Source organism: Oncorhynchus tshawytscha, linkage group LG10 (assembly GCF_018296145.1).
Source record: "Oncorhynchus tshawytscha isolate Ot180627B linkage group LG10, Otsh_v2.0, whole genome shotgun sequence".
Classification (NCBI taxonomy): domain Eukaryota; kingdom Metazoa; phylum Chordata; class Actinopteri; order Salmoniformes; family Salmonidae; genus Oncorhynchus; species Oncorhynchus tshawytscha.
The window spans coordinates 73,422,106-73,435,227 of NC_056438.1; the positions used below are offsets into that span (position 1 = coordinate 73,422,106).

Genomic DNA, 13,122 nt, shown 5'->3' on the forward strand with positions numbered 1-13,122 from the left:
AAAACAACAAAGCATTTTCTTTGGCTGAAAATTTCTCCCACGTCTGATCTATCACTGCAGACTTCTTTGTCCAGTCCAGTTCTTCATCGTTCGCAATGTATCACTCTGACCATGCTATTGGCAGTGTCCGAGGGGTTTGTGGCAGGTTTGGTATTAATGACGTGTGTTGCCCTTTGACTCCGCTCTGCCTACTGTAGATGTATATATCTATATATATGTAGATGTATATATGTAGATGTACAGTGGGGCAAAAAGTATTTAGTCAGCCACCAATTGTGCAAGTTCTCCCACTTAAAAAGATGTAATTTTCATCATAGGTACACTTCAACTATGACAGACAATATGAGAAAAAAAATCCAGAAAATCACATTGTAGGATTTTTTATGAATTTATTTGCAAATTGTGGTGGGAAATAAATATTTGGTCAATAACAAAAGTTTATCTCAATACTTTGTTATATAACCTTTGTTGGCAATGAGAGAGGTCAAACGTTTTCTGTAAGTCTTCACAAGGTTTTCACACACTGTTGCTGGTATTTTGGCCCATTCCTCCATGCAGATCTCCTCTAGAGCAGTGAATTTTTGGGGCTGTTGCTGGGCAACACGGACTTTCAACTCCCTCCAAAGATTTTCTATGGGGTTGAGATCTGGAGACTGGCTAGGCCACTCCAGGACCTTGAAATGCTTCTTACGAAGCCACTCCTTCGTTGCCCGGGCGGTGTGTTTGGGATCATTGTCATGCTGAAAGACCCAGCCACGTTTCATCTTCAATGCCCTTGCTGATAGAAGGATGTTTTCACTCAAAATCTCACGATACATGGCCCCATTCATTCTTTCCTTTACACGGATCAGTCGTCCTGGTCCCTTTGCAGAAAAACAGCCCCAAAGCATGATGTTTCCACCCCCATGCTTCACAGTAGGTATGGTGTTCTTTGGATGCAACTCAACATTCTTTGTCCTCCAAACACGACGAGTTGAGTTTTTACCAAAAAGTTATATTTTGGTTTCATCTGACCATATGACTTTCTCCCAATCTTCTTCTGGATCATCCAAATGCTCTCTAGCAAACTTCAGACGGGCCTGGACATGTACTGGCTTAAGCAGGGGGACACGTCTGGCACTGCAGGATTTGAGTCCCTGGCGGCGTAGTGTGTTACTGATGGTAGGCTTTGTTACTTTGGTCCCAGCTCTCTGCAGGTCATTCACTAGGTCCCCCCGTGTGGTTCTGGGATTTCTGCTAGCCGTTCTTGTGATCATTTAAACCCCACGGGGTGAGATCTTGCGTGGAGCCCCAGATCGAGGGAGATTATCAGTGGTCTTGTATGTCTTCCATTTCCTAATAATTGCTCCCACAGTTGATTTATTCAAACCAAGCTGCTTACCTATTGCAGATTCAGTCTTCCCAGCCTGGTGCAGGGCTACAATTTTGTTTCTGGTGTCCTTTGACAGCTCTTTGGTCTTGGCCATACTGGAGTTTGGAGTGTGACTGTTTGAGGTTGTGGACAGGTGTCTTTTATACTGGTAACAAGTTCAAACAGGTGCCATTAATACAGGTAAAGAGTGGAGGAAAGAGGAGCCTCTTAAAGAAGAAGTTACAGGTCTGTGAGAGCCAGAAATCTTGCTTGTTTGTAGGTGACCAAATACTTATTTTCCACCATAATTTGCAAATAAATTCATTAAAAATCCTACAATGTGATTTTCTGGATTTTTTTTCTCATTTTGTCTGTCATAGTTGAAGTGTATCTATGATGAAAATTACAGGCCTCTCTCATCTTTTTAAGTGGGAGAACTTGCACAATTGGTGGCTGACTAAATACTTTTTTGCCCCACTGTATATCTGTACATACATGTGTATATATATGTATATATATGTAGATGTATATGTATATATGTATGTGTATATATATATATATATGTAGATGTATATATATATATGTAGATGTATATCTATATATGTAGATGTATATCTATGTATATCTATATATATATATATATATATATATGTATATGTAGATGTATATCTATATATATATATATATATATATATATATGTATATCTATATATATATATATATATATATATATATATATATGTATATCTATATATATATATATATGTATATCTATATATAGATATACATATATATATATCTATATATATATATATATGTATATCTATATATATATATATATGTATATCTATATATATATATATATGTAGATGTATATCTATATATGTAGATGTATATCTATATATGTAGATGTATATCTATATATATATCTATATGTAGATGTATATCTATATATATATCTATATATGTAGATGTATATCTATATATATATCTATATATGTAGATGTATATCTATATATGTAGATGTATATCTATATATATATCTATATATGTAGATGTATATCTATATATATATCTATATATGTAGATGTATATCTATATATGTAGATGTATATCTATATATATATCTATATATGTAGATGTATATCTATATATATATATGTAGATGTATATCTATATATATATATCTATATATGTAGATGTATATCTATATATATATCTATATATGTAGATGTATATCTATATATGTATATCTATATATATATATCTATATATGTAGATGTATATCTATATATGTAGATGTATATCTATATATGTAGATGTATATCTATATATGTAGATGTATATCTATATATGTAGATGTATATCTATATATGTAGATGTATATCTATATATGTAGATGTATATCTATATATGTAGATGTATATCTATATATGTAGATGTATATCTATATATGTAGATGTATATCTATATATGTAGATGTATATCTATATATGTAGATGTATATCTATATATGTAGATGTATATATGTATATCTATATATGTATATCTATATATGTATATCTATATATGTATATCTATATATGTATATCTATATATGTAGATGTATATCTATATATGTAGATGTATATCTATATATGTAGATGTATATCTATATATGTAGATGTATATCTATATATGTAGATGTATATCTATATATGTAGATGTATATCTATATATATATCTATATATGTAGATGTATATGTATATATGTAGATGTATATCTATATATGTAGATGTATATCTATATATATATCTATATATGTAGATGTATATCTATATATATATATATATATATGTAGATGTATATCTATATATATATATCTATATATGTAGATGTATATCTATATATGTAGATGTAGATGTATATATGTAGATGTATATCTATATATGTAGATGTATATGTATATATGTAGATGTATATCTATATATGTAGATGTATATGTATATATGTAGATGTATATGTATATATGTAGATGTATATGTATATATGTATATGTATATATGTAGATGTATATGTATATATGTAGATGTATATCTATATATATGTATGTATATGTATATATATATATGTAGATGTATATCTATATATGTAGATGTATATCTATATATGTATGTAGATGTATATGTATATATATGTATGTAGATGTAGATGTATATATGTATGTAGATGTAGATGTATATATATATGTAGATGTATATGTATATATATATGTAGATGTATATGTAGATGTGTGTGTGTATATATATGTAGATGTGTATGTATATATATATGTGTATGTATATGTAGATGTGTGTATATATATGTAGATGTATATGTATATATATATGTGTATATATGTAGATGTTATCTGGAAGAGAAGAATAGAAGAGTGAAAGAAAGGAGGAGAGAATGATAGTAACAAAAATATACTTTTTACGAATGACCTCACTTAGCCAACCCCCAGGGGGACGTGAGTAGTCACACGCACACACACCCACACCCACGCACACCCACGCACACGCACAAGCACGCACACACGCACGCACACACACACGCACACACACGCATGCACGCACACGCACACACACACGCACACACACACACACCCACACCCACGCACACCCACGCACACCCACGCACACGCACAAGCACCCACACACACACACACACACACACCCACACCCACGCACACCCACGCACACCCACGCACACGCACAAGCACGCACACACGCACGCGCACACACACGCACACACACGCATGCACGCGCACGCACGCACACACACACACACACGCGCGCACACAGACTGGCACAGACATATAAATACAATAACAATTAGAAAATAAATAGATTCACTCAAAAGAAATCAGCACATTCCCCCCTGAATAATATCATCCATGGGGATTTCATTAGGCACACAGAAATCTCTCACAATCTCATGTAATTATTCGCTGCTAACAACAACTCGAGCCTCCTGTACCATATATAGAACGAAGCTCTTGACGGTTAAAGCTCAGAAGAACCCCCACTAATATTGACCAATCTACAGAAAACCTGAGGGTTATCTCCTAAAATGAATTAAGAGTCATGTTAACCTGTTTCATGTGTTGGGAGGGGAGGCCAGTGTGTAGATAGTGGGTTAACCTGTTTCATGTGTTGGGAGGGGAGGCCAGTGTGTAGATAGTGGGTTAACCTGTTTCATGTGTTGGGAGGGGAGGCCAGTGTGTAGATAGTGGGTTAACCTGTTTCATGTGTTGGGAGGGGAGGCCAGTGTGTAGATAGTGGGTTAACCTGTTTCATGTGTTGGGAGGGAGGCCAGTGTGTAGATAGTGGGTTAACCTGTTTCATGTGTTGGGAGGGGAGGCCAGTGTGTAGATAGTGGGTTAACCTGTTTCATGTGTTGGGAGGGGAGGCCAGTGTGTAGATAGTGGGTTAACCTGTTTCATGTGTTGGGAGGGGAGGCCAGTGTGTAGATAGTGGGTTAACCTGTTTCATGTGATTTACAGTAATCCTGTGGATTTTATGGGTGAATCACCTTGTTTTGCTTCAACAGCTGATTAAGGAGACAGACCTTCTATATGGTGATTGATGACAGCAATTTACTTTAATGTAGTGATGAATATCACATGATGTACAACCATGATACATGTAGTGAATCAGTCACTGTGTTAGTATTGAAAGGCAGTGATAATATAGTGATTCAGTCACTGTGTTAGTATTGAAAGACAGTGATAATATAGTGATTCAGTCACTGTGTTAGTATTGAAAGACAGTGATAATCTAGTGATTCAGTCACTGTGTTAGTATTGAAAGGCAGTGATAATCTAGTGATTCAGTCACTGTGTTAGTATTGAAAGGCAGTGATAATATAGTGATTCAGTCACTGTGTTAGTATTGAAAGACAGTGATAATATAGTGATTCAGTCACTGTGTTAGTATTGAAAGGCAGTGATAATATAGTGATTCAGTCACTGTGTTAGTATTGAAAGACAGTGATAATATGGCCTATGGTATCACAGCTGGGGGTGTGTGCGAGAGAAAGTATGTGTGGGCGTCTGTCTGTCTTTCCGTCTGTCCTCTCACTGCCCTGCTCACCTATCCTTCCATGTCTGTCTCTCAATCAGCCAATCTATGAGTATTGTATCTGGTATGGTGGGGGTACATCTGATGAGACAGCATTGTCTGGTGTTGGCTGTAGGGCAAAGACAGTCTAGCAATCTTTTTTAGAACATTTCTGCCGTAGGGCCCGTCTCACAATCATCAGCGACTCTGGGTGACAGGCTCATGCTGTGTACTGTAAGTATGACAGATTGGTCTGGCCCCCTGGTGGCTTGTTTGGGGCGGAGGGAGAGAGAAGGATCAGAGCATAGACAGAACAGTAGGTTCTGTCTATCCACTCCAAGAAAGAGAAGGGGGTTATAGAGAGATGTAGTCAATGTGGAATCCCTAGCTAGTTAACTGTGTGATCCACTCGGACAGACAGACATGGAGTGTGTGTACATGCCTGTGTTTGTTTGCTTGTGCATGTGAATGTCTGCCAAAGTAAACCAACCACAATACCATCCATCACTCCATCCCTGCCAGTCTCAGACCCCACTCCATCACTGCCAGTCTCAGACCCCACTCCATCCCTGCCAGTCTCAGACCCCACTCCCATCCCTGCCAGTCTCAGACCCCACTCCATCCCTGCCAGTCTCAGACCCCACTCCATCCCTGCCAGTCTCAGACCCCACTCCCATCCCTGCCAGTCTCAGACCCCACTCCATCTCTGCCAGGTCACTCACCCTCCATGGGAGTGTTGCTGTCGGGCCGGTTTGCAAACACAACATCCACGTACTCCAGCTGCATCCTCTGTAGGGAGCTCCTCAGACCTGGGGACAGAGAGAGGGAGAGGGAGGGGGTGAGTGGAAAGAGAGAGAGGGAGGGGGTGGGTGGAAAAGAGAGAGAGAGGGAGGGGGGTGGGTGGAAGGAGAGAGAGGGAGGGGGTGGGTGGAAGGAGGGAGAGGGAGGGAGGGAGGAGGGTGGGTGGGTGGGAGGGTGGAAGGAGGGAGATGGAGGAGGGTGGGTGGAAAGAGGAAGAGGGGGAGGAGGGTGGGTGGAAAGAGGGAGAGGGAGGAGGGTGGGTGGAAAGAGGGAAAGGGAGGGGGTGGGTGGAAAGAAGGAGAGGGAGAGGGTGGGTGGAAAGAGAGAGAGGGGGAGTGTGGTGGGGAGAGAGAGAGGGGGAGTGAGGTGGGGAGAGAGAGAGGGGGAGTGAGGTGGGGGAGAGAGAGGGGGAGTGAGGTGGGGAGAGAGAGAGGAGGATTGAGGTGGGGAGGGAGAGAGGGGGAGTGTGGTGGGGAGAGAGAGAGGGGGAGTGTGGTGGGGAGAGAGAGAGGGGGAGTGTGGTGGGGAGAGAGAGAAAGAAAGAAGTGGACACATGTTAGAAACCTGCGATTACAGAAAACTGTCTCAAGCCTCAGATAAAGTGAGAGAAGTCCCCTCTGTCTCTAGACCAGTCAGATTTCCCCCTCTGTCTCAATCATCCTGTCAGATAAAGACCTTTCCCCCTCTGTCTCTATCATCCAGTGAGATAAAGTGAGAGACCTTTCCCCCTCTGTCTCTATCATCCAGTCAGATAAAGTGAGAGAAGTGAGAGACCTTTCCCCCTCTGTCTCATCCATCATCCTCCAGTCAGATAAAGTGAGAGAAGTGAGAGACCTTTTCCCCCTCTGTCTCTATCATCCAGTGAGATAAAGTGAGAGAAGTGAGAGACCTTTCCCCCTCTGTCTCTATCATCCAGTGAGATAAAGTGAGAGAAGTGTCAGAGACCTTTCCCCCTCTGTCTCTATCATCCAGTCAGATAAAGTGAGAGAAGTGAGAGACCTTTCCCCCTCTGTCTCTATCATCCAGTCAGATAAAGTGAGAGACCTTTTCCCCCTCTGTCTCTATCATCCAGTCAGATAAAGTGAGAGAAGTGAGAGACCTTTCCCCCTCTGTCTCTATCATCCAGTCAGATAAAGTGAGAGAAGTGAGAGACCTTTCCCCTCTGTCTCTATCATCCAGTCAGATAAAGTGAGAGAAGTGAGAGACCTTTCCCCCTTCTGTCTCTATCATCCAGTCAGATAAAGTGAGAGAAGTGAGAGACCTTTCCCCCTCTGTCTCTATCATCCAGTCAGATAAAGTGAGAGAAGTGAGAGACCTTTCCCCCTCACTCTCTATCATCCAGTCAGATAAAGTGAGAGAAGTGAGAGACCTTTCCCCTCTGTCTCTATCATCCAGTCAGATAAAGTGAGAGAAGTGAGAGACCTTTCCCCCTCTGTCTCTATCATCCAGTCAGATAAAGTGAGAGAAGTGAGAGACCTTTCCCCCTCTGTCTCTATCATCCAGTCAGATAAAGTGAGAGACCTTTCCCCCTCTGTCTCTATCATCCAGTGAGATAAAGTGAGAGACCTTTCCCCCTCTGTCTCTATCATCCAGTGAGATAAAGTGAGAGACCTTTTCCCCCTCTGTCTCTATCATCCAGTCAGATAAAGTGAGAGAAGTGAGAGACCTTTCCCCCTCTGTCTCTATCATCCAGTCAGATAAAGTGAGAGACCTTTCCCCCTCTGTCTCTATCATCCAGTCAGATAAAGTGAGAGAAGTGAGAGACCTTTCCCCCTCACTCTCTATCATCCAGTCAGATAAAGTGAGAGAAGTGAGAGACCATTCCCCCTCTGTCTCTATCATCCAGTCAGATAAAGTGAGAGAAGTGAGAGACCTTTCCCCCTTCTGTCTCTATCATCCAGTCAGATAAAGTGAGAGAAGTGAGAGACCTTTCCCCCTCTGTCTCTATCATCCAGTCAGATAAAGTGAGAGAAGTGAGAGACCTTTCCCCCTCTGTCTCTATCATCCAGTCAGATAAAGTGAGAGAAGTGAGAGACCTTTCCCCCTCTGTCTCTATCATCCAGTCAGATAAAGTGAGAGAAGTGAGAGACCTTTCCCCCTCTGTCTCTATCATCCAGTGAGATAAAGTGAGAGACCTTTCCCCCTCTGTCTCTATCATCCAGTGAGATAAAGTGAGAGACCTTTCTCCCTCTGTCTCTATCATCCAGTGAGATAAAGTGAGAGACCTTTCCCCCTCTGTCTCTATCATCCAGTCAGATAAAGTGAGAGAAGTGAGAGACCTTTCCCCCTCTGTCTCTATCATCCAGTCAGATAAAGTGAGAGAAGTGAGAGACCTTTCTCCCTCTGTCTCTATCATCCAGTCAGATAAAGTGAGAGAAGTGTAGGAGACCTTTCCCCCTCTGTCTCTATCATCCAGTCAGATAAAGTGAGAGAAGTGAGAGACCTTTCCCCCTCTGTCTCTATCATCCAGTCAGATAAAGTGAGAGAAGTGAGAGACCTTTCCCCCTCTGTCTCTATCATCCAGTCAGATAAAGTGAGAGAAGTGAGAGACCTTTCTCCCTCTGTCTCTATCATCCAGTCAGATAAAGTGAGAGAAGTGTAGGAGACCTTTCCCCCTCTGTCTCTATCATCCAGTCAGATAAAGTGAGAGAAGTGAGAGACCTTTCCCCCTCTGTCTCTATCATCCAGTCAGATAAAGTGAGAGAAGTGAGAGACCTTTCCCCCTCTGTCTCTATCATCCAGTCAGATAAAGTGAGAGAAGTGAGAGACCTTTCCCCCTCTGTCTCTATCATCCAGTCAGATAAAGTGAGAGAAGTGAGAGACCTTTCCCCCTCTGTCTCTATCATCCAGTCAGATAAAGTGAGAGAAGTGAGAGACCTTTCCCCCTCTGTCTCTATCATCCAGTCAGATAAAGTGAGAGAAGTGAGAGACCTTTCCCCCTCTGTCTCTATCATCCAGTGAGATAAAGTGAGAGACCTTTCCCCCTCTGTATCTATCATCCAGTGAGATAAAGTGAGAGACCTTTCCCCCTCTGTCTCTATCATCCAGTGAGATAAAGTGAGAGACCTTTCCCCCTCTGTCTCTATCATCCAGTCAGATAAAGTGAGAGAAGTGAGAGACCTTTCCCCCTCTGTCTCTATCATCCAGTCAGATAAAGTGAGAGAAGTGAGAGACCTTTCCCCCTCTGTCTCTATCATCCAGTCAGATAAAGTGAGAGAAGTGAGAGACCTTTTCCCCCTCTGTCTCTATCATCCAGTCAGATAAAGTGAGAGAAGTGAGAGACCTTTCCCCCTCTGTCTCTATCATCCAGTCAGATAAAGTGAGAGAAGTGAGAGACCTTTCCCCCTCTGTCTCTATCATCCAGTCAGATAAAGTGAGAGAAGTGAGAGACCTTTCCCCCTCTGTCTCTATCATCCAGTCAGATAAAGTGAGAGAAGTGAGAGACCTTTCCCCCTCTGTCTCTATCATCCAGTCAGATAAAGCGAGAGAAGTGAGAGACCTTTCCCCCTCTGTCTCTATCATCCAGTCAGATAAAGTGAGAGAAGTGAGAGACCTTTCCCCCTCTGTCTCTATCATCCAGTCAGATAAAGTGAGAGAAGTGAGAGACCTTTCCCCCTCTGTCTCTATCATCCAGTGAGATAAAGTGAGAGACCTTTCCCCCTCTGTCTCTATCATCCAGTGAGATAAAGTGAGAGACCTTTCCCCCTCTGTCTCTATCATCCAGTGAGATAAAGTGAGAGACCTTTCCCCCTCTGTCTCTATCATCCAGTCAGATAAAGTGAGAGAAGTGAGAGACCTTTCCCCCTCTGTCTCTATCATCCAGTCAGATAAAGTGAGAGAAGTGAGAGACCTTTCCCCCTCTGTCTCTATCATCCAGTCAGATAAAGTGAGAGAAGTGAGAGACCTTTCCCCCTCTGTCTCTATCATCCAGTCAGATAAAGTGAGAGAAGTGAGAGACCTTTCCCCCTCTGTCTCTATCATCCAGTCAGATAACGTGAGAGAAGTGAGAGACCTTTCCCCCTCTGTCTCTATCATCCAGTCAGATAAAGTGAGAGAAGTGAGAGACCTTTCCCCCTCTGTCTCTATCATCCAGTCAGATAAAGTGAGAGAAGTGAGAGACCTTTCCCCCTCTGTCTCTATCATCCAGTCAGATAAAGTGAGAGAAGTGAGAGACCTTTCCCCCTCTGTCTCTATCATCCAGTCAGATAAAAGCGGCAATCAGCAGTTGAAACAATAACAAAACGTCTCCCCGCAGAAACAGCTGAGGGATGTGGGGCTGAAGAAATGGAACCACTCTCAAATTCATAAACAAAGCTATGGATTCAATGACCATCCATGATATAAAAATGTTTTGAGGCTATATAGTGTTTGTTTACATTGACTTTGTTTACAAACATTGTATTTAAACAAGCTTGGGGTACGACAGTTAAACCAAGCTCATGAGGCATTTATAAGTTATATCTTCAAGAATCACTATCATTACTTTATAAAACCAAAATGTATGTAGCAACTGCAGATTGTCCTTTTAACGTGTTTCTGTTTGAATACTGAGAGGAGAAAGGGATGAGGGGGTCGAGGGATGAGGGGGTCGAGGAATGAGGGGGTCGAGGATGAGGGGGTAGATGGATGAGGGGGTAGAGGGATGAGGGGGAGATATGAATGAGGTATTGTGAAACAGTATGTCAGCTCAGCTCCATTCATAAACACTGACAGAGGAGAGGAGACAGGGATGAAAGGATGGAGAGGAGGAGAGGAAGAGAGGAGACCGAGATGAAAGGATGGAGAGGAGAGGAAGAGAGGAGAACGAGATGAAAGGATGGAGAGGAGAGGAAGAGAGGAGAATGAGATGAAAGGATGGAGAGGAGGAGAGGAAGAGAGGAGAACGAGATGAAAGGATGGAGAGGAGAGGAAGAGAGGAGAACGAGATGAAAGGATGGAGAGGAGGAGAGGAAGAGAGGAGAACGAGATGAAAGGATGGAGAGGAGAGGAAGAGAGGAGAACGAGATGAAAGGATGGAGAGGAGGAGAGGAAGAAAGGAGACCGAGATGAAAGGATGGAGAGGAGGAGAGGAAGAGAGGAGAACGAGATGAAAGGATGGAGAGGAGAGGAAGAGGAGAACGAGATGAAAGGATGGAGAGGAGGAGAGGAAGAGAGGAGACCGGGATGAAAGGATAGAGGAGAGGAAGAGAGGAGACCGAGATGAAAGGATGGAGAGGAGAGGAAGAGGAGACCGGGATGAGAGGATGGAGAGAGGAGAGGAAGAGAGGAGACCGAGATGAGAGGATGGAGAGAGGAGAGGAAGAGAGGAGACCGAGATGAAAGGATGGAGAGGAGAGGAAGAAGAGAGGAGAACGAGATGAGAGGATGGAGAGAGGAGAGGAAGAGAGGAGACCGAGATGAGAGGATGAGAGAGGAGAGGAAGAGGAGACCGGGATGAAAGGATGGAGAGAGGAGAGGAAGAGAGGAGAACGAGATGAAAGGATGGAGAGGAGAGGAAGAGGAGAACGAGATGAAAGGATGGAGAGGAGAGGAAGAGAGGAAACCGAGATGAATGGATGGAGAGGAGAGGAAGAGAGGAGACCGATATGAAAGGATGGAGAGGAAGAGAGGAGAACGAGATGAAAGGATGGAGAGGAGGAGAGGAAGAGAGGAGACCGGGATGAAAGGATGAAGAGGAGGAGAGGAAGAGAGGAGAACGAGATGAAAGGATGGAGAGGAGAGGAAGAGGAGAACGAGATGAAAGGATGGAGAGGAGAGGAAGAGACGAGAACGAGATGAAAGGATGGAGAGGAGGAGAGGAAGAGAGGAGAACGAGATGAAAGGATGGAGAGGAAGAGGAGAACGAGATGAAAGGATGGAGAGGAGAGGAAGAGAGGAAACCGAGATGAATGGATGGAGAGGAGGAGAGGAAGAGAGGAGACCGGGATGAAAGGATGGAGAGGAGAGGAAGAGAGGAGAACGAGATGAATGGATGGAGAGGAGAGGAAGAGAGGAGAACGAGATGAAAGGATGGAGAGGAGAGGAAGAGAGGAGAACGAGATGAAAGGATGGAGAGGAGAGGATGAGGAGAACGAGATGAAAGGATGGAGAGGAGAGGAAGAGAGGAGAACGAGATGAAAGGATGGAGAGGAGAGGATGAGGAGAACGAGATGAAAGGATGGAGAGGAGAGGAAGAGAGGAGAACGAGATGAATGGATGGAGAGGAGAGGAAGAGAGGAGACCGAGATGAAAGGATGGAGAGGAGAGGAAGAGAGGAGACCGAGATGAAAGGATGGAGAGGAGAGGATGGAAGACAGGAAAGACAAAGGGAGGAGGTAAAGGTGTCCCTAAGTGTGTACATCTGTGTGTTTGTAAGAGTGTATTTATGTGTATATATTTGTGTGTGTGTACACCTAAGTGTGTGTGAGATTAGTTAAAGTCTTCAGAGTTAATCCCAGGGAGTCGTTCTCTCCCCTGTCACCATCCACACATCTTAATCCCTGTCCTGTCATCTCCAGCCTGGTAATACCAAGAACACCTATTATTATACACACACACACACACACACACACACACACACACACACACACACACACACACACACACACACACAGACACAGACACAGACACAGACACACGCACGCCTAATCTGAGCCAGCTCTGGTCTGCGTTGCAATGACTTGCACATTTCTCTGTCTCCTTTGTCTCAGCGATTAGCCACATTTAAGGCTCTGAAGTGACACACACACACACACACACACACACACACACGACTTGCACTTTTCTCCGTCTCACTGATCAGGCGAGGAAGTGGGTGGTTGGAGAGGGGATAGAAGGAGAATAAATAAGAAGCATCCTATTGGTGGATAAAGGAGGAAAACAAGTATGTCCTGTTTAAAAACTTGACA

At 42.9% G+C, this 13,122-nt stretch overlaps 1 protein-coding gene across 1 annotated transcript in view; it reads right to left on the reverse strand.

The window, feature by feature from the left end:
- kcnab1b (potassium voltage-gated channel subfamily A regulatory beta subunit 1b) overlaps positions 1 to 13,122 on the reverse strand; it is a 55,776-nt gene that overhangs the window by 11,005 nt on the left and 31,649 nt on the right. Inside the window, 1 exon segment of the mRNA XM_042329019.1 lies at positions 6,157 to 6,243. Coding sequence (XP_042184953.1) covers positions 6,157 to 6,243 — 87 coding nt within the window.